At 45.9% G+C, this 26343-nt stretch overlaps 1 protein-coding gene across 1 annotated transcript in view; it reads left to right on the top strand.

The window, feature by feature from the left end:
• LOC148107424 (small G protein signaling modulator 1-like) overlaps nucleotides 1-26343 on the top strand; it is a 60163-nt gene that overhangs the window by 14181 nt on the left and 19639 nt on the right. The window contains 6 exon segments of the mRNA XM_087857152.1: nucleotides 15789-15856; nucleotides 16931-17094; nucleotides 17485-17614; nucleotides 21399-21537; nucleotides 23904-23968; nucleotides 25889-26034. Coding sequence (XP_087713278.1) covers nucleotides 15789-15856; nucleotides 16931-17094; nucleotides 17485-17614; nucleotides 21399-21537; nucleotides 23904-23968; nucleotides 25889-26034 — 712 coding nt within the window.

Genomic DNA, 26343 nt, shown 5'->3' with positions numbered 1-26343 from the left:
TGGGAGCCTGCTTCTTCCTCTCCCACTCCCCCTGCTTGTGTTCCCTCTCTCACTGGCAGTCTCTATCTCTGTCAAATAAATAAATAAAATCTTAAAAAAAAATCTTTAAAAAAAAAATAAAATAAAATAAAATTGGTATAACCTCTATCAAATATTGATTTAAAATGCATATACCTTTTGACTTACCAATTCCACTTCTGTGAGTTTATCCTGAAGATACAGTAACACATGTGGGGAATGATATATGGACAAGTGTATTCATTAGAGCATTTTCATAAAAAAATGTGAAAATGTATGTGAGTCAGTGGGGGATGGGTTTAGTAATTTATGGCACATGCATGTAAATATCAGGCTCAGACAGACAAAGTGTCTGCTAAAGATGATACTGATGATACTGGCATTTGGTGGTTTAAGGATGATCTCTTCAAAAAATGGTGCCGGGTCAATTGGTTGTGTATATTGAAAAAATGTGCTGGACCCTTGCCTCATGCCAAAAGAATTGATCACTGGACCCCTACTTCATGCCATAAAAAATGATTCCAAAGGTCTGAAAGGTGGAGACTTTCAAAAGAGAGCACAATAGGGGTGTCTGGGTGGCTTAGTCAAGCATCTGACTCTTGATTTTGGCTCAGGTCATGATCTCAGGGTTGTGAGATTGAGCCCTGTGCCCGGCTCTGTGCTAAGCGGGGACCCTGCTTGAGATTCTTTCTCTCCCTCTGCCCCTCCCCCGCTTTCTCTCTTTCTCTAAGAATAAATAAATACATCTTAAAAAAAAAAAAAGCAGAGAGCATAAGAGAACATCTTGACCTTGGAATAGGCAGAGATTCTAAAAAGGGACACAAAATACACTAACTTAGGAAAAAAAAATTATACCAAGTCTATTAAAATTAAGAACTTCTGTTCACAGAAAGACACCCTTGAGAGATTAAAATGGCAACCCACAGAAGGAAGAAGACATTCCCAGTACACGTGTCTGACCAACGGATCATATTGCCAACATGTAAAGAACTAGAAATCAGTAAGAGAAAAGAATAACCCAATAGAAAAATGGGCAAAAGACTTGAATAGATTATCATAAAAGATGATAATCCAAATGTCCAGTAAACCTTTGGAAGGTGGCTGCTTTCCATTTGTCATCGTGGAGTTGTAAACACAATGGCAGCCCCACCAGAAGAGCTAAACAGAACAAACAAAACCATGGAGGGCACCTGGCTGGCTCAGTCAGTTCAGCATCTGCCTGCGGCTCAGCTCATGATCCCAGGGTCCTGAATCGAGTGCTGCGTCGGGCTTCTTGCTCAGCAGGGAGTCTACTTCTCCCTCTCCCTCTACCCTTCCCTCCTGCTGGTGCTCTCTCTCTCTCTCTCTCTGACGAATAAATAACTAAAATCTCTAAACAAAACCAAACCATGGAATCATTCCGGCTATTGGTGAGGACATATGGCTGTAGGAAGTCTCACGTGTCGTGGAAGCGTACATCGATCGGTACAACCATTTTGGAAAGCAGTTCAGTAGTTCCTAGGAAAGTTAGGCGTGGACCTCCTCTGTGCCTCAGCAGTTTCACTGTTAGGGGAATGACAAGTTTGTGCAGAATGTTCAAGTACACTAAATAAAATAGCCCCAAATTGGGAACTACACACATACCCGTTGGCAGTTGAACATATGTATCAATGATGGTGTCTCCACTCAATGAAATACCATAGGGCAGTGAGAATGAAGGATTTACATGTCCTCACAAAAATACAGTTTAATCCGACAAAAGGCTATGGGAAAGAAGGTGAACAGAAAAGGGTACCCATTGTATTATTGAATTTCTATAAATACGAATACAGGAGAAACTAATTGGTTTTTAGAAGTCAGGGTAGCGGTTACTCTAGGTGTGTGCAGGGTGAAAGGTGTGCTGGCAGTGAGGATGAGCAGAGCATTTAGGCTGTTGGTAATGTCCTTTCTTGATCAGGGTGCCGCATAGCTAGGTGATTCAGTTTATGAAAACCTAGTGCACTGTGCATGTGTGGCACGTGCATTTCCTGTATGTATATTACACCAAAAGAAGAATTTTGGAAAGGAAAAGAGTGAGGCAGCTATTTCCAAGATATATCTGAATGCAAGGGCAAGATGCAAAAAGTACCTATAGTACTAATTCTGTTAAATGAATATTTGTGCCTTACCCACTGTGTCCAGCACTGTTCAAGGCACTGAATGCAGTAGGCAGAGAAAGGTATGTGTTTGCGTGCGCTTGTAAATGCCAGACCATTTCTGAAACTGTACGTAAGAAATTGTCCCATCAGTCGTTTCTTGGAAGGGGATGGTGGATTGGGTGTCAGAAGTAGAGAGCTTTTATTGAGTACTTTTGCGTCTTTTAAAGTTTGTCTGATGTGGATTCGTTACCAATTTGAACAAATAAATAAATTGGACTTAAGGATCCTATGATTATTCATGTAATGTGTGACCTAAAGGCAGTAGCTGTTGTCACCTCTGTGTTAGGGGTCTAGCAAATGAAACAGAGTATTTTGGTGGTTTGCCCCAAATCACACAGGATGTCTTGTCTGGGTTCAGCAGTTAGGTCTTCGACCCCATCTCTCAAACTTACACTGACTCTTGCATATTCTAGCAGAAATCTAACCTTATGTGTCCCTGTGTACTTGAGGACAGTCTGTAATTTTGTATACTTTGCTTTCTATGGTTGGGTGAATTACTTATGACACACTCTGTCTCTGTTCACAATCAAAAACCAATTCCAAGATTGTTCTTCACTTAAGGGCAAAATGGAATCTTCATGTTTACACCAGTCTCATCTCTTTATAACCCTAAAACTAAAAACTCGCAGAATCACATCTCACTAATTCTAACCTATCGGCTGTCCTAAGGCCCTAGATGACTATTTTATGGCTGATAAACCATTAGTCTCTGGCTTTGACCCCTCTATCTGTTCAGAGACAGTAGGTGTGAGGTCATGGTCTTTTTTTGTTAAGGTAATGGACAGTCCCGTGGAATACATAAGACTTGGTGTCGTTGGGGCGCCTGGGTGGCACAGCGGTTAAGCGTCTGCCTTCGGCTTAGGGCGTGATCCCGGCGTTATGGGATCGAGCCCCACATCAGGCTCCTCCGGTGGGAGCCTGCTTCTTCCTCTCCCACTCCCCCTGCTTGTGTTCCCTCTCTCGCTGGCTGTCTCTATTTCTGTCGAATAAATAAATAAAATCTTTAAAAAAATCTAAAAAAAAAAAAAAAGACTTGGTCTCACATTACATAAAATATTTGGCTAACAAAACAGAACAGTTACATACGATTATTTCTTAGTCTAACAGCTTCACTAATAGGGTATGCCTTTCAAAAAAATAAGTCCTGTTCTGCATGAGTGAAGAAGAACAAGGTACAGATGTTGATTTACTCAGTGCCACATGGTAAGCCGACATGGTAACTACTTCCAGTCCTGCAGACTGTGGTTAGTGCCAGTGGCCAAACCACGCTTAAAATCAGAATTGTCAAGGCAGACGCAAGAGTGAAGTTTTGGAGGGTAGCTTCTTGTGGCTTGGAACTTTGAAGTTCAGGTCTACTAACTTTTGTTACTCTTGGCCTTTATGAAGTCATACAAGGCTCTAAGCCAAGTGAGAAGTTGGGAATATGATTAGCACACTTCCTGGTACCGCGGGCAGTATGGCGATCATTACCTGAAATTTTGCTAGGCCGGAGCCTGCCTGAGAGTACGCTGGGCTGGCAATCAGGTGCCCTTGTTTGCAGAGCAGGGTAGATTATTAAGTAGTTAATGTTGGTTAGCTCTGAACCCATCTTCAAAGGTCCAGACTAAACTCTAGTATCAAAGTGTCAAAGTTCTTATGGCTGGAAATGGCCTGGTCTTGCAAAAATTGTCATAGAAAATATGTGAATTCCCAGGGGTCTCTGGGTGAGGGGACTTCTATTCTCTGTTTCTGTGCTCTTGAAGTAGCACTCGCTCACTGGCTCAGATCAGTCTGGGATCTGAAGAGGTAAAAATAAATAATAAACTCACACATAACTGACTGACTAACATGGGTGTTTTGAGTCAGGCCAACTGGAATTTTTTTTTTTTTTAAGATTTTATTTATTCGACAGAGAGAGAGACAGCCAGTGAGAGAGGGAACACAAGCAGGGGGAGTGGGAGAGGAAGAAGCAGGCTCCTAGCGGAGGAGCCTGATGTGGGGCTCGATCCCATAACGCCGGGATCACGCCCTGAGCTGAAGGCAGACGCTTAACCGCTGTGCCACCCAGGCGCCCCAGGCCAACTGGAATTTGAATCCCTACTCACTCTGACGAACTTACTGCTCTGAGGAAGTACACGTTCTCCGAGTACCTGCTACTTTCCAGTGGCTCATGTGCTGTGAGGATTATGTAAGATACAGAATGTGTGGAAAATACATAGAGAGAGTAGGCACTTCATAAAGGCTGGCTTCCTTCCCTCTGGCTTGATAGAATGCCACACAGTCCATCCTCTCCAGCCTCGTCTCCGGTCATGGACACACAGCCATTTGTGACCAGTAGCCCGCCATTTCTGGCCCTATCACACAGACTATCATAGAATCTGAAAACAGGAGTCCCCTGAGGACAGAATCCTGAATGACTATCTTGTGGGCCTGTGAGCCTCTCCTAAAGAAGACCGATGCCTGCTTGAGTCAAAGAGTTGACTGTGTATAGAATACTGCAGAGTATTTCAGAAGAACCGTAGACACCTTGGGAGAGGCCAGTACCCAGTTCACGTTGGGTGACGTGAGGATTGCAGCTCCAGCTTTTTTTCCATTTGCGCGATAGCTTCAGGGAGGTCTTTTTGGAAGCTCACAGATTCAGAAATGGTTTGACTCTGGAAGAATTCCTTTCATGTTTGAGTTCCGATCTAAGCCAAGAGCCTTGGAAATTTTGAATCCACCTCTTTGGTATAGTTGCTATAGAAAATATAATGATCACTATGGTAAACATATCATATATTAAAATATATAGCATATTGGGGCGCCTGGGTGGCTCAGTCGTTAAGCGTCTGCCTTTGGCTCAGGGCGTGATCCTGGTGTTATGGGATCGAGCCCCGCATCAGGCTCCTCCGCTGGGAGCCTGCTTCTTCCTCTCCCAGTCCCCCTGCTTGTGTTCCCTCTCTCGCTGGCTGTCTCTCTCTGTCAAATAAATAAATAAAATCTTAAAAATATATATATAACATATTAAAAGAATGTATAAATTATCATAGTTTTGTTTTAAGAATTATTTAGTGAACTATCCAACCCTTAGCTATTTGGGAATTTTTCCATTAAAAGAACCATTTCACGTTTCACAGGTCAAAGCTACCATTTAGAGAAACATGCATTTAGCTTACAGCAAAATTCTGAAGCTCTCCTGGTGAGAAGTACTTAGATATAGACCGCAATGAAAAGAAAACTACACTCATTTTCCTTAGCCCGTAACGTGAGAGTTCAGAAGGAAAGAAGCACTTCTCACTAAGAATAAACTGTGAAATGCGTGGGAAGTTGTTGGAGGCTGTGCCAGGGGGTTTGTAAGAGGAAGTACACAGAAGTTCGCAACTATTAGTGGTTAATTCGAAGGTACTTAAATCCGCAGTGACTAAATGGCATTAATGTTACATCAACAAATTGACCTGCAAAGGTAACCATCCTCAATGTCCCTGTGATCGTGAATGATTTGTACTTAAAAGTAAGTATATGAAAGTCCTCATTATAGTTGTCATTGCTCCAGAAATAAGTTAAAAGAAGCCTTGCTTATCTTTTCCCTGCTAAGACTACTGTAACGTTCGCCAGGTCATCTCTTCAAAAGACAGCTGGCCTGATTGTTAGAGTGTTCGATTAAGAAAACTAGATACTAAGGCAACATAAGGGTTCCAGCTTGCTCAAACTCTCGGTCAAGCCTAGAAACCTAATAACTGTGGATTATATTGACCATATTTGAATCAGTTATTGAAGCTGAAAAAATCGATCAACTTCTATTTCTGGAATTCAAAACAATACTCCTAAGACTAGAAGCAATCCTTCGTAGCCACAGATTATCAATGAAGATATTTGGAATTTCCATGTTTTTGTTTAAAAATGGTCACATGTATACAGGTCCTTAGGGTTGACCCTAATGCTTTACAGCATTTCAGTTGCAGTCATCCAAGTAGAAGTGTGTGAAGAAAAATACCCCACCGTTAAGCTTACTGATACATGAAAATGTTATCTGCAAAATAAACCACAGGTGAAATGCTGTAAATATGTGTTGGAGCTCTTCAGTGAAGGAAGTGGGTTACGTTTTAAAGTTGAATGAAATAATCATAACTCATCAGTAAAATGTGTGACCCTTGATAAAATGTGTCACTTTTAGTCTAATTCAGTGTGGTGATTTCTAAGGTATTTTTGCTCATTCCTCAGTATGAAAATCCGCATCGTTGAGTTACTCATTGGGGCTCATATGTCACTTTTTCAGAACCTTATCCAAAATGTCAGTTGAATCCTCGACGTCAGTATATTCTTGAAAACCTGGCAAGTTTTACTTTTTTCTACTTTCTTTAAATTGTCATTAATGTAGTTTAATACACTTTATTAGTAAATCCAAAGAAGAAATCAAGAATAGATGTAGAAAAGAAAAGTTTTTGGTTCTTTGTGTATTTAGGAGTCTAGTTTAGTATTTGAGTGATTTATTCAATAATAATTGTTGAATGCCACTTAAAACAAAATGAAAATCATCATCTTTTACCTATAAAAAAATCCCTTACATAGATGAATTCACAAATGGAAATTGGTGGTATGCTTTCTTAAGACGAAATTGTTGGGATTTAAAATATGATATTTTTATATGATTTGATATCTCTCAAATCTGAGAAATAAAAATCCATTCTGCAGATAGTTTTAAATTTGCATTTTCAAGTTAATATTTTCAGTGGGATGTTAGACCTACCACGCGAGCAGATTTGTCCTGAGAGTATTTCCATATCTCTGCCGTGAAGTGCATCCTTAGTCTGGAACTGAATGAAGCAAAGTTGCTCACATTACCTCGAGATACAGACTCAGGGACTGCTCTCTGTTACGGGGTATTAAATGGCTCTCTCTGGTAAGCAGTGTACAGAATAATCCTGTGCAGTCTGAAAAATCCCTAGAGATGTTTACATTTAAATTGCCTGTTTTCCACTGAAAAGCAAAATAATTCCAGTGGAGAAATATTACCATTTATGTTCAGGAAAAAAGGATGGGCAGACCCGTAGCTGCAGAACTTCAGTACCAACTAAATATTTAGTAAATAAAGCAAAAGAAGAGCTGAAAATGAGTTTGAAATCCATATGTAATGTGCAGTAGGCTTACATGATATTAATTGATGGCATAAATATATACAATGTTAAACTTACTAAAAATTCACTGTGAGGGGCGCCTGGGTGGCACAGCGGTTAAGTGTCTGCCTTCGGCTCAGGGCGTGATCCCGGCGTTGTGGGATCGAGCCCCACGTCAGGCTCCTCCGCTATGAGCCTGCTTCTTCCTCTCCCACTCCCCCTGCTTGTGTTCCCTCTCTCACTGGCTGTCTCTATCTCTGTCAAATAAATAAATAAATAAATAAATAAATAAATAAATAAATAAATAAATAAATGAAGTCTTAAAAAAAAAATTCACTGTGAGACTAGAGCAATGCTCTTAACTTCCCAGTCGTTGCTGGCAGTTTTGAACGAAAGGAAGTTTTGGTTTGGGTTTACGCCCCTTATCATCATTTAACAATAATGTCGTCTTCATCATTATTAACATACTCGTTCTCATCCTTATTTTCATTGTTAAACAAAACGTGTCACAAAGCATTGTTTTCATAACCATATGTATATTAACTCTGGTTTCACAAACGAGAAATTGGATTCTTATAGAAGAGTTTTAAATACCTTGCCTGAGGTCATGAAGTTATTTTAAACGACAGTTGGGATTTGAACCTGTGTCATCTGGTCCCATAGGTCACTTCTCACATTGCAAAAATCGTATCATAACTTTAAACATAATTTGGGAAAGAACATGTTTTCTAGGTTTCTCATATATGGGGGAGCGATTAGAAAGTGACTCAGAATACTAAATTTTCACGTAACTGGGTTACGTTGCAGATGCTATTTTAGAAGCAAAGGTTCAAAGACAAAGGTGCCTTTAAACATGGAGACACAATTAATTAGATTTTGATTGTTTGAGTGAGGTGGTACCACGGTGAAAATAGTGTTGTTACTATTAACTGTTCCCCAGTGAACCACTCCCTGTATTTATGTCTTGTGCGGTCCCCTCATACATTGACTCTACGCCTGACCTTGTGACTTTCTTTAGACAATTTAACGATTGTAAGCACCACACAAATAGAAATTTTATAAACACTTGCAAATTGTGCTGTTCTCTTGTATTATAGTTACAGTGTAAAGAAGTCCAAGCTGTCTATAGGCAGGCAGCGCGTGTAGACAGAGAGAAGTGTACAGGATTTATCTGGACTTTCTAGCCTAGCCAAACCACCATCTGAAAGCAACCTAGTAAGCTCAGTCATCTCCATATAAGCGGAATGGCCAAGATGGACTCATTCAACCCACAAAATCAGGAGAAATAATAAATCGTTGCTGTTATAAGCCATTAATTATTGGAGCAGTTTGTTACACAGCAATAGTCAATCAAAATGCAGAGAGTCTTATTAAATAACTTTGTCAAGAATCTTATTTCAGTGGAAAAGAATAATTTATATGAATGAACTGGAATCTCATCCACATATTTAGTAGGGTCTATGAATATCTTATACACATATTTAATAAGATCTGTAGCATGAATAAATATCCCATACACATATTTAGCAGGGTCTGGGACAAAATGTATAATCAAGGAATTTTGTAATTATAAGCTATTTTATTGATAGAAATGTCATTTATTGGATTCTTACTGCCACATTTTTGATGCTACAGTCAGGGAAATGATGGTTTCATTTCAAATACCTTTCATATGTATATAGTATATATGTGTATACAAACATATGTATGTATATGCACATAATATACATACATACATATGTATATACATGCATGTATATATATTATTGCCTAGAATATATGTAAAATGTGGTTTTAATCAGTTTAAGTAATAATGAATTAATATAATTAATATAAAGAAATTTATTTTTTTAAATTTTTATTCCAAATTGATGTCTGTGTTTTAATTGATTAGTTCAACTCATTTGTATTGATTATGTTGAAACTAAAATTTAATCTTGTTTTTTATTTTCAAATTACTTTTAATTTTTTCTTTTTTGCTATCCATTTTTTTATTTTATTTTTTTTATTATGTTAGTCACCATACAGTACATCCCTAGTTTTCGATGTAAAGTTCCATGATTCATTACTTGCGAACAACACCCAGTGCACCATGCAATATGTGCCCTCCTTACTACCCATCACCAGTCTATCCCATTCCCGGACCCCCCTCCCCTCTGAAGTCCTCAGTTTGCTTCCCAGAGTCCATAGTCTCTCATGGTTCATTCCCCCTTCTGTTTACCCCCCCTTTCTTCTTCCCCTTCTTTTCCTACCAATCTTCCTATTTCTTATGTTCCATAAATGAGTGAAACCATATGATAATTGTCTTTCTCTGCTTGACTTATTTCGCTTAGCATTATCGCCTCCAGTCCAATCCATATTGTAGCAAATGTTGAGAAATCGTTCTTTTTAATGGCTGAGCAATATTCCATTGTATATATGGACCACATCTTCTTAATCCAGTCATCTGTTGAAGGGCATCTTGGCTCCTTCCACGATTTAGCTATTGTGGACAATGCTGCTATGAACATTGGGGTGCTTAATGGCCCTTCTCTTCACTACGTCTGTATCTTTGGGGTAAATACCCAGTAGTGCAATGGCTGGGTCATAGGGTAGCTCAATTTTTAACTTTTTAAGGGACCTCCACACTGTTTTCCAGAGTGGCTGTACCAACTTGCATTCCCACCAACAACGTAGGAGGGATCCCCTTTCTCCACATCCTCTCCAACGATTGTTGTTTCCTGCCTTGTCAATTTTTGCCATTCCAACTGGCGGAAGGTGCTATCTCAGTGTGGTTTTGATTTGAATTTCTCTGATGGCTAATGATTTTGAACATTTTTTTCATGTGTCTGTTAGCCATTTGTATGTCTTCATTGGAAAAGTGTCTGTTCATATCTTCTGCCCATTTTTTGATTTGTTTATTTGTTTCTCGTGTATTGAGTTTGAGCAGTTCTTTGTAGATCTTGGGTACCAGTCTTTTATCTGTAGTGTCATTTGCAAATATCTTCTCCCATTCCGTGGGCTGCCTCTTAGTTTTTTTGACTGTTTCCTTGGCTGTGCAGAAGCTTTTTATCTTGATGAAGCCCCACAAGTTCATTTTTTCTTTTGTTTCTCTTGCCTTTGGAGATGTATCATGAAAAATGTTGCTGTGGCCGATGTCCTACAGGTTGCTGCCTATGTTCTCCTCTAGGATTTTGATGGAATCCTGTCTCACATCGAGGTCTTTCATCCATTTGGAGTTTATCTTTTTGTATGGTGTGAGAGAGTGGTCAAGTTTCATTCTTTTGCCTGTAGCTGTCCAATTTTCCCAGCACCATTTATTGAAGAGACTGTCTTTTTTCCACTGGATGTTTTTTCCTGCTTTGTCAAAGATTAGTTGCCCAAAGAGCCGAGGGTCCATTTCTGGGTTCTCTATCCTGTTCCATTGGTCTGTGTGTCTGTTTTTGTGCCAGTACCATATTGTCTTTGTGATCACAGCTTTGTAGTACAGCTCGAAATCTGGCCTTGTGATTCCCCCAGCTTTGTTTTTCCTTTTCAACAGTTCCTTGGCGATTCTGGGCCTTTTCTGGTTCCACACAAATTTAAGGGCTGTTTGTTCCAGTTCTTTGTAAAATGTCATTGGTATTTTGATCAGGATGGCATTGAAAGTGTAGATTGTTCTGGGTAGCATAGACATTTTGACTATGTTAATTCTTCCGATCCACGAGCATGGAATGTTTTTCCATCTTTTTGTGTCTTCTTCAATGTCTTTCAAGAGTGATTTGTAGTTTCTAGAATACAGATCCTTTACTTCTCTGGTTAAGTTAATTCCGAGATAATGTATGGTTTTTGGTGCTATCGTAAGTGGAATGGATTCCCTGATTTCTCTTTCTTCAGTCTCATTGTTCGTGTATAGAAATGCAACTGGTTTCTGAGCATTGATTTTGTATCCCACCACATTACTGAATTGCTCTATAACTTCTAGTAGTTTGGGGGTGAATTCTTTGGGTTTTCCATATATAGAGTATCATGTCATCTGCGAAGAGAGACAGTTTGACTTCTTCTTTGCCGATTTGGATATCTTTGATCCCTTTTTGTTGTCTGATTGCTGTTGCAAGGACTTCTAGTACTATGTTGAATAATAGTAGCGAGAGTGGGCATCCTTGTCGTGTTCCTGATCTTAAGGGAAAGGCTTCCAGCTTTTCCCCATTGCGAATGATATTTGCTGTAGGCTTTTCATAGATGGTTTTTATGAAATTGAGGAATGTACCCTCTATCCCTACACTCTGAAGTGTTTTAATCAGGAAACGATGCTGTATTTTGTCAAATGCTTTTTCTGCATCTATTGAGAGGATTGTATGGTTCTTGACTCTTGTTGATATGATCTGTTACACTGATCGATTTGCGAATGTTGAACCACCCTTGCATCCCAGGGATGAATCCCACTTGGTCATGATGGATAATCCTTTTAATGTACTGTTGGATCCTATTAGCTAGGATCTTGTTGAGAATTTTGGCATCCATATTCATCAGGGAAATCGGTCTGTAATTCTCCTTTTTGAGGGGGTCTTTGCCTGGTTTGGGGATCAGGCAAAGTAATACTGGCCTCATAGAATGAGTTTGCTAGTTTTCCTTCTGTATCTAGTTTTTTGAAACAGCTTCAGGAGAATAGGTATTATTTCTTCTTTGAATGTTTGGTAGAATTGCCTGGGGAATCCATCAGGCCCTGGAGTCTTGTTTTTCGGGAGATTTTTGATCACTGCTTCAATCTCTTATAATTAATTGGTCTGTTTAAAAAATCAATTTCTTCCAGTTTCAGTTTTGGTAGTTTATAGGTTTCCAGGAAGGCATCCATTTCTGCCAGGTTGTTTAATTTATTGGCATAAAGCTGTTGATAAAAGTTTCTAATGATCCTTCCTATTTCATTGGTGTTAGTTGTGACCTCTCCCTTTTCATTCATAATTTTATTAATTTGGGTCCTTTCTCTATTCTTTTGAATAAGTCTTGCCAGTGGCTTATTGATCTTATTTATTCTTTCAAAGAACCAGCTTCTAATTCTGTTGATCTGAACTACTGTGCTCTTTGTTTCTAATTCATTGATCTCTGCTCTAATCTTGAACTGCTTTCTCGTGCATGGGTTAGGCCTGTTCTTCTGTTCCTGTTCCAGCTTCTTGAGGTCAGAATATAAAAACTGCATTTTAGATTTTTCTATTCTTTTGAGTGAGGCCGGGATGGCTATGTATTTCCCCCTTAAGGCTGCCTTTGCAGTGTCCCGTAGGTTTTGGACCATTGTGTTTTCATTTTTGTTATTCTCCATAAATTGTTTAAATTGATTTTTGATTTCCTGGTTTATCGAATCATTCTTGAGCAGGATGGTTCTTAGTTTCCAAGTATTTGAGTTTCTTCCAAATTTTTCCTTTTGATTGAGTTCCAATTTCAAAGCATGTGGTCTGAGAATATGCAGGGAATAATTTCAGTCTTTTGGTATCGGTTGAGACCTGTTTTGTGACCCAGTATATGGTCTATTCTGGAGAAAGTTCCATGTGCATTCGAAAAGAATGAGTATTCTTTTGTTCTGGGGTGTAGTGTTCTATATATATATATATATCTATGAGGTCCATCTGGTCTAGTATCTCATTCAAAGCCTTGTTTCTTTGTTGATTTTCTGCTTAGGTGATCTGTCTGTGAGCAGAGTGTTGAGGTCCCCTACTATTAACATATTTTTATCTATATGTCTCTTTATTCTGGTTAAGAGTTGGCTTGTGTATCTTGCTGCTCCCCTGTTGGGGGTATAGACATTTATAATTGTCATATCCACTTGTTGGATACATCCTTTAAGAATAATATAGTGTCCTACTGTGTCTCTAACTACAGTCTTTAGTAAAATCCAATCTGTCTGATCTGAGAATTGCTACCCCAGCTTTCTTTTGAGGTCCACTGGCATGAAAAATGGTTTTCCATCCCTTCACTTTCAGTCTGGATGTATCTTTAGGTTCAAAATGAGTCTCTTGTAGACAGCAAATGGATGGGTCATGTCTTTTTATCCAATCGGCAACCCTGTGGCATTTATGGGAGCATTTAGGCCATTCACATTGAGAATGATTACTGAGAAATATGATTTTAATGAGGTCATGTTGCCTGTAAAGTCTTTGTTTCTATAGATTGTAGCTTTCTGTTCTGTATCACTCTTGGGCCTTTTTACTTTTATAGAACCCCCCCTTAATATCTCCTGTAGGGCTGGTTTCGTGGTTATGAAATTGGTCAGTGTCTGGCGATTCTGGAAGGTCCTTATCTGTCCATCAATTCTGAATGACAGCCTTGCTGGATAAAGGATCCTTGGCTGCATGTTTTTCTCTGAAAGAGCTTTAAAAATGCCCCCCCCCAACCCTTTCTCTCATTCCAGGTCTGTGTAGACAAGTCTGACGTAATCCTGATATTTTTGCCTTTGTATGTGAGAAATTTCTTTGCCCTGGCCGCTTTCAATACTGCATCCTTCAATCTAATAGTTACGAAATGCACTATGACATGACGGGCGTGGCGTAGGTTTGTCGTGGTTGAATTTGGGACGGGTCCTCTCTGCCTCTTGAACACGAATGCTTGAATCCTTTGCTAGATTAGGGAAGTTTTCAGCTACAATTTGTTCAAATATCTCTTCTAGACCTCTCTCTTTTTCCACCCCTTCGGGGATGCTGATGATTCTGACATTGGAACGTTTCATTGAGTCAGTAATCTCCCGTAACCTACATTCTTGAGATTGGATTTTTTTGAGCCAAGTTTCATTTTAACTTTCCCTTCTACCATCCCATCCTCCATTTCACTAATTCCTTCTTCTGCCTCATTCACCCTAGCCGTCAGAGCCTCTAGTTTAGACTGCATTTGATTCATAGCATTTTTAATTTCTGCCAGATTCGCTCTCATTTCCGCCCTTAGAGATTCTATATTCTCGTTAATATTTTCTTCAAGTCTACACATCATCTTGACCATTGTTACTCTGAACTCCATTTCTCACAATTTGGTTATATCCATAAATATCAGTTCTGTGGCAGAGGCCACAGACTCATGGTCTTTTCTTTGCTGGGGGGTATTTCTCCTTCTCGTCATTCTGATGAGGAGAGGTAGCCGGGATGCCCAGAGCCCAAATTATTGACCAGGACCCAGGCAGCGTGCTTTTGTTTTATAGGGACCTTAGGAATGTGGGCTTCTTGATTTTTCAGCCTGCCTTCTGGGGGAGGGGCCTGCCGCACTGATACTCAGGCACCCCTGTTTGGGTAGAGTTGCCCCGTCCCCTGCGAGGGGGGATGGGGATGGGCACAATGTGAGCTGGTAATTCCGGGCTTTTGTTCTCTGGCAGCTTTCCCTGATGGTTTTCTGTGCCTCTTCTGAGAGTCAGAGCAGCAGTGGCTGAATCCTAGCCTCTGTCTCAGAACAGAGAGATCACAGTCCGCTCTCCACTGAACTCTCCTGGCCACTTTACCTCTGTTTCTGTTGGTGCTGCTAAAAACCCTGAAGTGTCCCGGGTTGTGCGCCCCACAGCCACTCTCCCAGTCCTCGCTTCCAGGGCTGGCAAGTCCCTATCCTTTGTGCTTCGAACACCGCCAGCCGCCCCGGTTCCCGCGTGCGCTCCCGAGCTCTCGGTTTCAGTGTGGTCCGGGGTGCTCCGGAGCACCGGTTTTCAGTCTGGTCGCGCACGCGCACTCCCAAACTGTTGGTTTCAGCCTAGTTTGAGTGTGCACTCCAGAGCTCTGGTTTTCAGTTTGGACGCGCGCACACTCCCGAGCTCCCGGTATCAGTCCGGTTCCAGTGAGCACTCCGGGGCGTTGGTTTTCACTCTGGTCGGGCGCGTTCCCAGGCTTACGGTCTCAGTCTGCTCTCTCTCTTGCGGGTGCCAGTCCGGGAGCCCGCCCGCTCCCCCGTGCAGGTGGCTCCTGCTTCCCGGTCGGTGCCCGAGCACGGTGGCTCCCTCCCCCTTCTGTTTATCTTCCAATATCTGTGCGGGGATTCACGGCTCCCCCACTTCGTACCTCAATGCTCAGTGCTAGAGATGTTCATTTGTAGAGATCCAGATGTATCTTCCTGCGTCTCAGGCTGATTCCGTGGGTGTTTAGGCTGGTCTGGTACCTATCCAGCTCGACTCAGGGGACCGGCTGAAAAAGGGGACCCCCTACTCCTCTGCCATCTTAACTCTCTCTCCGAGCCTCATTATTTCTGCTTGGGTTGCAGGGCCATCCCTAAACCAGTCACTTGGCTGGAACAGTGGAAAATGCTGACCGGCCAGGCTGGGGTCAGATGGCCATTCCTGGAATCCTGGCATAGAGGGTGGGTGGACTCCGCCTCAGCCACATGGACTGGGGTTAAGAGAGGAGTGGTCCTTAGAAAACTGGGGTGCTGGGACCAAAGAAGGGGAGATGGATTCTGGGAAGCCTGGAATACAGATGTTGGAGACAGGTGGGTCCTAGTGAGAAGGGTGCAGGAGCCCATGGGTGTGGTTTCGTGGCCTCCTGGGCCCTTTGCCACGAATCGGTGAGCAGGCATCCTGCGGACCTAACCATCCCTCCCCTTCCAGCGTCTACTGGGACTATGCCATGACCATCTGCCTGGAGGAGATTGTGTACCTGCACTGCCATCAGCAAGGTAGGGACCATGGGGGAGCACGGGGCTGGGGTGTTCCTCCTGGCTCCCCTGCCTGGCCCCACCTCCTTAGTACCTGTGCAGCCTCAAACAAGTGACCTCTCGCTGAGCCTCAGTTTCCCCATCTGTAAAACGGAATCACAACAGCACCTACTCCTGGCGTTGTTGTGAACATCCTGTGACATATGATAAGGGCTCAGCACCAAACCCATGGTATTAGCTGCTCACGCCTATTGAGCGCTTACGATGTGCCAAGCAGGGCTCTAAACAGCTTGGCACGAGGTCACACACCCCGGGAACTCCTGAGTTTGGACTCGAAATCAGGTCTTTATCATTCCAAAGCCTGTGCTCTCAAGATCTGGGATTAATAACTAGAGTTCTCCTTTAAGGCTCAGAGAAGGCACATTCAGAACAAGCAAAAGGCCATCCTGCTGTAGAAAGCAAGTGATCCATGCCCCACCAAGGCACAAAACATGAAGCTTAGTTAGTGAGACAGATCTGGGTTCAGATCCAGGCCCTACTGTGCAGCCCTGGGCAAATTACATCGCCTCTCTGAGCCTTGGTTTCATCACTTGTAAAACACACAATAAGAGATATACCTCATAGGTCTATTTTGAGTATTCCAGTAAGACACTGCCTTTAACATGCTGTGCTATATACAGTAAGCGCTCAATACGTGCTAGCAAGTCAACTACTGCCCTGAGAAGGGATAGGTCTGCAAGCCTCCATGAAGAAATAGGTCAGGCTGATTCGTAGAGGGTGATTGAGGGTGTAGAGGGACATCACATGTTTAGGGGCATCATTTCCTTTGGGGGGTGACTTCATCGGGGCCAAACATAGTCTTCTGGATCATGTCCTCTACTTCCTGGTCAGTGACCGTGGCAGGTGGGGTGGAAGAGGCTTGGCGGGGGCTAAAAACTGGCCCTGACCTTCTGCCCAGGCCTTTCTCAGAGCCTTGGAGCAGGTCTGTGGGTCTGGTTTGACATGCCTGGGGGGATGTGTATGCCGGGAGGGCCCCATACCCATGCCTCATACTGACTTCCCGCTGGATCTCCTCTGGCTGGGTCGTGGTGGCAGTGGACAGCGGCGGGACAGTGGTGCTGGTCAGCCAGGACGGGATCCAGAGGCCGCCTTTCTGCTTCCCCAAGGGAGGGCACCTCCTGCAGTTCCTCTCGTGCCTGGAAAATGGGCTGCTCCCTCATGGGCAGCTGGACCCTCCACTCTGGTCTCAGCGGGGAAAGGTGAGTGATCACAGGGGACCCAGGGAGGCTGGGGTGGGGGTCAGCTACGGGGAGTGGTCATTCTTTATTTTTTGAAAGAGAGGTGCATGCGTGTGTGTGCAAGCAGGGTGGGGGAGGGGTGGGGGAGAGGGAGAATCCCAAGTAGGCTCCGCACCCAACCCAAGACTTGGGGCCGGATCTCACGACCCTGAGATCATGACTTGAGCCGAAATCAAGAGTCAGATGCTTAACCGACTGAGCCACCCAGGCACCCGGAGGAGTGGTCATTCTTGCCCATGGATCCTTAAGTGGCTTTGTGGGCACATACACACCCCACTGAAACCCTCAGGCTGTGCAGATTGTGGGGACAGGTGTATCCCAAGGACTGTGCAATAGGACACCTTCTTTCAGGGCAAAGTATTTCCCAAACTGCGCAAGCGAAGCCCTCAGGGTTCCGAGTCCACGTCTTCAGACAAGGAAGACGACGAGGCCACAGATTACGTGTTCAGGACCATCTGCCCCGGCATGCGGTCTGAATTCGGTAAGCTGCCCCGTCTCTGGGCCCCCTGGATCCAGATGTTAGCTGATCATGAAAATGATTCCAGGTGTTTGGAACTAGAGGACAAGTGGTTTTTTTCCCAGGGGCCTGAGCCTCACAGAGCTAACACAAGCAGTCATGTATGGTTTTCAGAATCTTTGAGAACAAGGACGTCCTTTCTGAAGAAGTGCCTACATCAGAAATGGGCAGACTCCTTCCTGTGGTCCAAATTCGGCCCCCTGCCTACTTTTGTAAATAAAGTTTTATTGGAACACAGTCCCGCCCATTCATATCCATATTGTGTGTGGCTGCTCTCACACCGCAGCAGCGGAGTGGGAGTGTTGTGACAGAGACCGTATGGTCCACAAAGCCAAAAATAGTTACTATCTGGCCCTTTATAGAAAAAGTTTGCAGATGCCTGCCTCAAGTAATAAGAGAGAAGAGTTTGGCCCTGTGGGAGGGATGAGGGGCCATAAATGGTTCTAAACCCCCTCTCAGTGTCTTCCTGCCTCTGTCTCCACCACCCGGTCTGTGTGCACAGAGGAGGCAAAGACAAGTTCTGAACCGTGCAGACAGGCTCAGAGTCAGAGGAGGGCATTTTCAGACTCCTGTGTTGCTGAGACTGTCTGTACCATCTGGCGTGGTAGGCGTGAGCCACGTGTGGCTCCCGAGCACTTGAAATGCAACGAGTTCGAAGAGAGATGTGCCTTAAGTGTAAAAGACACCCTGCATTCTGGAGACTTTGGAGCAACAATAGGAAAGAATGTAAAATATCTCATCAGCAATGTTATATTGACTCTATGTTAAAATGGTAACATTAGGGATACACTAGGTCAAACAGAATATACTGTTGAAATTGATTTCATCTGTTTCTTTCCCCCCTTTTAGTGTGGCTACTAGAAACTTCTAAATAAGCTGGTGGCTCAGGGAAGATTCCTATTGAACAGAGCTGGCCTAGGGCGGGGTTGACACATTGGATGAATAATTGTGTGTTTGGGAGGGGGGGTCTTGTCCATTATAGGATGGCAAGCAGCATCCCTGGTCTCTACCCACTGGATAGATGCCAATAGCATCTAGCAAATTCTCAGGTTGCGACAACAAAAAATGTCGCCAGACATCGCCAAATGTCCTTGAGGGGCCAGAATTGCCCCAGTTGAGAACTGCTGGTCTGGACAGAGGATGGATGAGGTTGAGGGGGGATATCGGTCAGGAGAGTGTGAATAGGGTCTTGGGGTCTGATGCCCTGGGTCAGAATCCCAGCTGCACTATTTGTTCACTGGGTGGTCTTGGGCATGATGCTTCCATCTGTGCCTCAGTTCCCAAATCTGTAAAAGGGGATAATAATAATAATAATATTTGCTCTCAGTAAGTGATAGCTGTCGTTAGCAGAAAGAGAAAGGGGACCTCGGTCGGAAAGAGCTGTTATGCCAGTTACCACCTGCTGGGGCCGTGGATGGTTCAGTAGTGTTGCCATTCTGAGCCTCAGTTTCCACTCTGCAGAATGGGAGGAGAGATGCATCTCCCACAGGGGCATTAAGGCTGATAAAGCAATCCCTGCACAGCAGCCGGCACACAGTAGGGCATTTTATAAACATCAGCGTTCTTTCTTCCTCAAAGCCAACACAATACATGGGAGCTGTGCAGAGCCGGGCAGGGGGGAGATCAAGCCCCGAGGAGTGGGTTCTTTGGCTGTTTCAGGGTTCTGCCCACCTCAGACATTTCATTTCACTAGTGCTTTTTGTTTTGTGTCTCAAGTTGCTCCTGACCCCCTGGGCAGCCCTGCCCCCGGCTCCGCGAGCCCCGCCAGGACGGTGGTTCCTACCAGCCGGTCCGTGCTGGTGGTGGCCAGGGGCGGTCAGTGGGCGCGAGCCAGATGGGACACCACCTTCCCCGTGTCGGGCCGGAAGCAGCAGCCCCCCAGTAATGTCTGGGCTCCTCCCATGCCTGGGGCTGGGTGCTGGCCACCTCTGCCATGCTGTCTTTTGAGTCTTGGTCCCCAGGACGAGGGAAGCCGGAGACAAATGGATGCCCTCACGCTGTCCAGCCTCCACGTGGCAGAATGCAGCTTGGAGTGTTGTGGGGTCCATAGGGAAGGGGTCCACTGGTGATGCTGGTGGAGTGTGAGATGCTGGGGCCGGGGCCAAGGCATACTGGCCACAGCTTGCTGAAGCTGATCAATGCTTCCCTCAGACTGGCGGAGAACTGGGGATGCTTTTCTAGAACATTTTACAGGGGCTCACTGGTCTTTCTTGGCCAGCTCATCAGTGAGTCAGCTTGGGGAGGAGCTTTCTGCACTAACAGTGGCTAGGGCTGGGCCCTGTCAGCTACTGAGCTCTGATGACAAGTGGCCCTGGGTCCATAACTTCCCAGCCTCGCAGCCCAAGGGAAGAGGCCAGGGATTACCAGTCATCCTTGAGGGGGCAGGGCCTGTGGGACAGATGTGCACCCTTCTCAATCTCCTAGGTCAGGACTTGGCAAACCAGGGCCCAGGGGCCGGAGCCAACCTCATTCAGTGCGACCCATGAGCTAAGAATGGTTTTTACATTTTTTTAATGATTGAAAAAAATCAAAAGAAGAGTAATATTTGTGACCTGTAAAAATACGAAACTCAGATTTCAGTGTCCATAAATAAAGTGTTATTGGAACATAGCCACGCTCACGTGTTTGCAGCTTGTGGATGGCTGTGTTTGCATGATGATGACAAAGTTGAGTGGCTATGATCGCGGCCAAATGGTTCACGAACCCTAAAAATGTTTACTGCCTGGCCCTTGACGGAAAATGTTTCCCGAGCCCTGTCCTAGAGAAAATAAAATGTTTGCACCTGTCTGGAACTGCCAGGAGGCCAGGAAGTTAGTGATAGAAATTGTAATGTGTGAGTCACCGTTGTGTCTGTCATGCGGCTCTGCAGACGGGGCGGTTTCCATGGAGCTGGCAGGGAAGGCGGTGAGGGACACTCCAAGTGCTGCATCCTGGGACCATGTGATCACAAGTCACCAGTGTCCGTGTTAGGATATCAGTCATGCTCTCTTGGTTCTCGAACGTGGCTGCTGTTATCAAAATTTTTTTTGGATATACGGATTTAAGGGCTGTATCTCCAGGAGGTTTAAATTCAGTAGGTCAGGGGTAGGATACAGGCATGGCTTTTTAAGAAGCCCCCCGCCACGTGATTCTGGGTGGGGGTAACCCACCTGTTTGAGACCTGTTGATGGAAGAGCCCTATGGCTCAGGATGATGGACAGTGCAGGTGGCCTCATCAGCAGGAGCTCCATTGGGTCCCTCGTCCTTGGCACCCTGCCTCATCTGTTGAGTTAGGCTCCCTTCTGTCTCCCCGGTAGACTCTGTCTTCCAGAGAGTCTGTCTCTGGCGACTCGGGACTATGAGCCGTCCCCAGAAGCCCCCAGCAGGCTCCTCTTCCTTCTTGTCAGCCTCCTGTGAGGACGCTTGAATGACAACATGGTGAGGCTCGGCCTCCTGCTCTGGGACTGGGTCTGTCCCTCTTGTCTGTCTCTCTTCCCCCCATGCCCCACTTCTTCCTCTCTCTTCAGCTCTCATCAGCTCTGCCTGTCTGCTGAGGGCCCCAAATCTTGGTGGTGGTTTTCCCTGGATCAGGTGGGCTCACAGGTCTGGGTCAGATAATGATTGGGGTCGCTGTCTCTGACTGTCACATTCAGGGTCTTTCCCTGTCCCTGTGCTGGCCTAGGGGCAAGCTGGTTGCTTTGGGATGAGCTTTCTGTGACCCACATAGGCTTAACCGGGGCTCTTGCTCCGACCCTCCTGTCCACCACAGTCCCCCAGGACCTGATGGATGTCTCCGTGAGCAACCTACCGCCCCTTTGGCAACCCAGCCCCCAGAAATCCTCCTGCTCACCCTGTTCACAGAGTGGCCTGGCCGATGGTGGCTCGTCCAATGGCTGCAACCATGAGAGGTATGAGGGGCTTAATCTGTGGGTGGAGGGTGTGGAAGGATTTGCCAAAGATTTGTAGATACCCATGTCTTGCCCAGCACTGAATTCAGAGGAGGAACATAAGCTATGAGATCATCGAGGTCTGGGTTAAATCCTAGCCTCATGAAGTCCTAGCTTCCTTACACGTATCAGTCAGGATAACCAAGGTTATGTTGCAGTAACAAACAGTCCTGGAATCTCAATGGCTTAGTACAACAGAGGTTGATTTATCATGCGTACTGTGTGTCTCTCGTGGGTCAGCTGGGGGCTCTGCTTGCACCACATTAAAGGGCCTGGCTGATGGAACGACACCTTCTGGAATATTCCCAGTCGCAGTGACAGAGGGAAAGGTAGGTCTGGGGCTCCTGAAGGACAATGAAATGCTCCACCCTGAGAGCAGCACATACTCTTTCTGCTCACGCCTCATTGACCTCATCCACAACATTCCAGGAAGCGCAGCCCTATCATGCTCTTGGAAGGCGGAAACTAGCAATACTACTCACTGCAAACCACATGTGCCTCCATTTGCTTCTCCACCGAATGGGGATACGAATGCTTGCTTTGCATAGCTATTGTAAGGACAAATCAGATACTGGTCTAATGTGGCCAGCACGTGGTACCCAGCCCCTGGAAATGTTCAATTAAGTGACGCTTCTTATTTTATTGGATAAAGTTAGACCCCCCCAGATCATCTATCTCCTGGCCGACAGATCTCATGTGTCTTCAGGGCTGCTCAGTGCAATAATGAGACTGGTCTTGTTTCCCACCAAACCCACCTGGCCTGGCTGGGGAGAGTGGAACCCCTTTTTCCATGCCAGGCCCCTGGCCCCATGGGTGGTCCTGTCTTCAGCCATAGGAGCTTAAGGGGTGGGAGCTGGCATCACACTCTTGCAGTCGTCCAGGGCCTGCTTTCGGCACGTGGTCCACAGACCTGCAGCAGCATCCTGGGGCAGATCTCAGTCCATCTTGCCAGACCTACTGAAGCAGAATCTGCATTTCACTGGATCCTAAGATCGTGTGTGCACGTTTCAGTTTGAGAAGCTTTCCTGTAATCAGAGAGTCTCCCACGTTTGTGTGCATCAGAATCACCAGCGGGAGGTGATACTGGTTCCCAGACAACTTCCTTAGGGACCCCGATTGAGTCGGTCTGTGCGGGGCCCAGGAATCCGCATATTGGAGAAATCCCAAGTGATTCTTGGGCTGTGGTCCAGGGGCCATTGAAAAATGCTGTTGTAACCTAGTGTCCCCTCTCGTGGCATCTGCTTCCACACCTGGAGTGACGGGGAGTTCATCACCTTTCACAAGCCAAGTCCCCTGTGGGACAGCTGTCCGTGTGGTGCTCTTCTTAGGTAAACTGAGCAAGCCTGAGCCCCACCAACTTGAGGCCATGACGAGGGTGATTTTCATGTTTAATGCCTCCATGTGTGTAACTGGAACACCTTAGCCATGCCCCTGTTCCTGTCTTGTTGAGTTTTCCTGAGTGTCCCCAGGATGTCCTGAGAAAAAAAGATGCAGATATTCCTCCACTCTGTTCTCTGTGAGGATGCAGTCCCATCAGCAGTCCTTGATTTCCCCAACAGTGCTAGGGCCTTACTCCCCTCTCCTCTTTCAGCCAAAACAGCCCCCCCCCCAAATTCCCATGCAAGGAGAAGCTCTGAGGCGTCACCTCCTTTGCAACAGCCAGACTCTGAGTCCCAGTTCGGCTCAGTTTGGTTTAGCTGGGTCACTTCAGAAGTCAGAACTCTTTCTACAAGTGACAGAAACCCACTGCAGACTGGTTCAAATACAGAAGAAAATCTCAGCAGAACTGAGGAGTCTAGAGGTGCAGTGACTTCAGGCATGGTTGGTTCCAGACGCTCAGAACACAAATGTCTCTGTTTCTTCACCTCTTGTCTCTGGCTGCCTCCGTGATGGTTTCATTCTCAGGCAGGCCCTTCCTATGCAGCGGCAGAAATGGATCCCAGCAGCCACTGCCCTACATCCCTCTGGCTTAGGAACTCGAGCAGAGAAAAGAGTGTGTATCTCCCCGTAGTTCCAACGAAAGTCCCAGGGCTCGTTCTCATTGGCTCAGGTCGGATCACATGACCACGTCTTACCCAATGCCTGTGCCTCCAGCCTGAATCCTGCACGGGGTCGAATCAGCCCCATGCAAACCACAGAGAGTTGGGGAGAAAGTGACCCCAGAGCTGATAGGTGAAGTGGACGAATGGGTAGAAACAGTAGTCCCCCCAGAGTCCCCTTGGCTGGTTGGTTTTAATCTGCCCCCTCCGGGTAACGGGCTCCACTCCTCCAGGAAACGTGGGCTCTGTGTGGTCTTTTCTAAGTGTCCCCTCTTCCTCCACCTGCAGGGCACCGCTGAAGCTCCTCTGTGACAACATGAAGTACCAGATCCTTTCCAGAGCCTTCTATGGATGTGCGTACTGGCCTTTTTTGCCACTGTGGTCTACGGGCACGTTGATCGAATGCCTGTTGTATGGCATCAGTATTGGGGGAAGGAGCCCGGCTCTGGCACGTGAACCTCGGCTCCCCTAGTTCCCGGATGTGTCTAGTTTTAGTGAAGTTAGGCAGACTTCTCGGAGCCTGAACTCCCTCCACCAGGGACTGGGCATAAGTTTTATCTCTAGTTCTTAGAGAGGGCAGCCAACGATGGGGCTCCTCGTGGCAGGGGTTTGGTTGGTCACCATCGCATCCCCAGTGCCTGCCTTAGAGGGTTTGTTCTCAGAATTAAAAGAGAAGCCTGTATAAAACCCCTAGCACCCAGCATTCCATGTCATGGGTGCTCAGCGAAAGTCCGTTCCCCTCACCTGTGGGCAGAAGCAGAAGAGTAAGGAGAAGTTAAAAATTAAAGCTTAAATACAGGTATTCTGATTATTTCCAGTTAGCATATGAGGAAGCTAAGGCACAAGGAGGCAGAGTGACTTGTCCAAGGTCACACCGCTAATGCAGGACAGAGCTGGGACTCAAACCTAGGCCTGTCTGACCTCAAAGGCTGTTTTGTTTGTTTTCCTTCACTCGCTGTGTTGATTCTTAGCACGTTTTATTTTCCCAGCCTCCCAGCCTAGATGAGGGAGATAAATCGTGTGTATTATCAGGGATTCTAGAAAAGTGTTAATATATCCTGCGTAGGCCTGGGGAATAGCAGGGCCAGCCGTGTGCCCGAGTGCCTGGAGGGGCAGGGAGAGCATGAGCTCCCAAGAGCAAGGATTTTTGCCTGTTCTGTTATCACCCATCCCCAGTGCCTAATGCAGGGCCTGGCGTGGAGCAGGCCCTGGACGAGTATTTATGGGACCCAAATGGAAGAGCTTCCTGGAGGAAGGGTTGGGGGTCAAGAGGGATCTCAAACAATGTTATCGCATTCAGTGGCTTGTCCCTGGTGGTGGTTAAGAGCCCAGGTTCTGGTGCTGTGCAGCTTGTGATCAAATCCCAACTCTGCACTTCCTAGCAGTGTGACCTGGGCAGGAGACAGAAGCAGTCTGTGCCTCGGTTTCCCCGTCTATAATGTGGAGAAGATAGGAGTACCTGTTTCATATGGTTGTATGAGAATTTAGTGAGTTAAGTATGTGAGGTACGGGCAGCTCCGTGGCACGTAGTGCGTGCTTGTGTAAGTGTTAGTCACTCCCTCCTCCTCCCCCTCCTTTCCCCTACCCCTCCTCCTCCTCATTGCTGGTAGGGGCCTGTCCTCAGGCCCCAGAAGGGTCCTCTCTGGGCCTTGGTAAGGGAGAGTCAGAGGGCGGGGGCACAGGCAGAGCAAACACACTCTGGCATTTGCTGATTGCCTCTTGTGTACCAGGCACTGTGCCCTCCAGGTGCCCAGGGCAGAGCAAGTAAGGGGCAGCAGGTTAGTGGGAAACCCTTTAAGAGTGCAGAGCCATCTCTGAAAGCAAACTAGGTACATCTCCCAGGGCCTTCTTTATCCAGCTGCACTTTGCACAAGATTCGTCCACCTCTGCCATTCTCCTCCCTTGGGACAGATTGGAGGCACCCAGAGGCACAGCGAGCCTGTGGGGTCACTTACCACCTCCTTCCTGCCGCCCCTTCCCGGCCTCTGCCCATGGATTAAATACCTTGGCTTCTGGCAGAAATAATGTCACCCTGGCCCAGGCTAAGAAAGGTGATCGGACGTCTCCAGGCTCACCCAACTATTAAGCAGTCAGGCCAGCAAGGGATTTTGCCCCTCAGAGCCCCTTCCTCGCCTGGAAGAAAGGGATGGTGGGACTTTCTAGGTCATGAGGGTTCACTGGGATTGCGGGCGGGGCAGTGCTTTGAGATCCATGAGACAAGGCAAGGTGGGTTGGGTGGTGGATGATGGCCCTTTCCCTCCCTCCCTCTCCAGGGCTTGCCTACTGCAGACACCTGTCCACCGTGAGGACCCACCTGTCAGCCCTGGTCAATCACATGATCGTGTCTCCAGACTCGCCCTGTGATGCTGGGCACGGGCTGACGGCCAGGATCTGGGAGCAGTACCTTCAGGACAGCACAGTAAGGCTTGGCCTGGCTCGGTCTGCAGTGGGGCAGACAGAGCCTGTGGGGGGACCGTCTGGTTATCTGAGCAGTAGACCCACCTGCTTGTGAGGACTTGAGGCTGTTATGACACCTTTGGGTTCTGCATACCCAACGCAAAGGCCCTTCCCTTCTTGAGAGTTCCAAGACCCACAGCCCACTTCTGCCTGTAAGGGTGAGGATCAAGGAGGATGGAAAGTACATATTCTCATCTAGAAGGAGTAAGAATGAATCCATCACCAAGCATTTATTAAGCACCAGCTGTATGCTCAGTGGTGCAAGAAGTGC

Source organism: Ursus americanus, chromosome 30, assembly GCF_024610735.1.
Source record: "Ursus americanus isolate L20-20 chromosome 30, mUrsAme1.1.p, whole genome shotgun sequence".
In the NCBI taxonomy this organism is placed as follows: domain Eukaryota; kingdom Metazoa; phylum Chordata; class Mammalia; order Carnivora; family Ursidae; genus Ursus; species Ursus americanus.
This window is presented reverse-complemented; position numbering and strand designations above follow the sequence as displayed.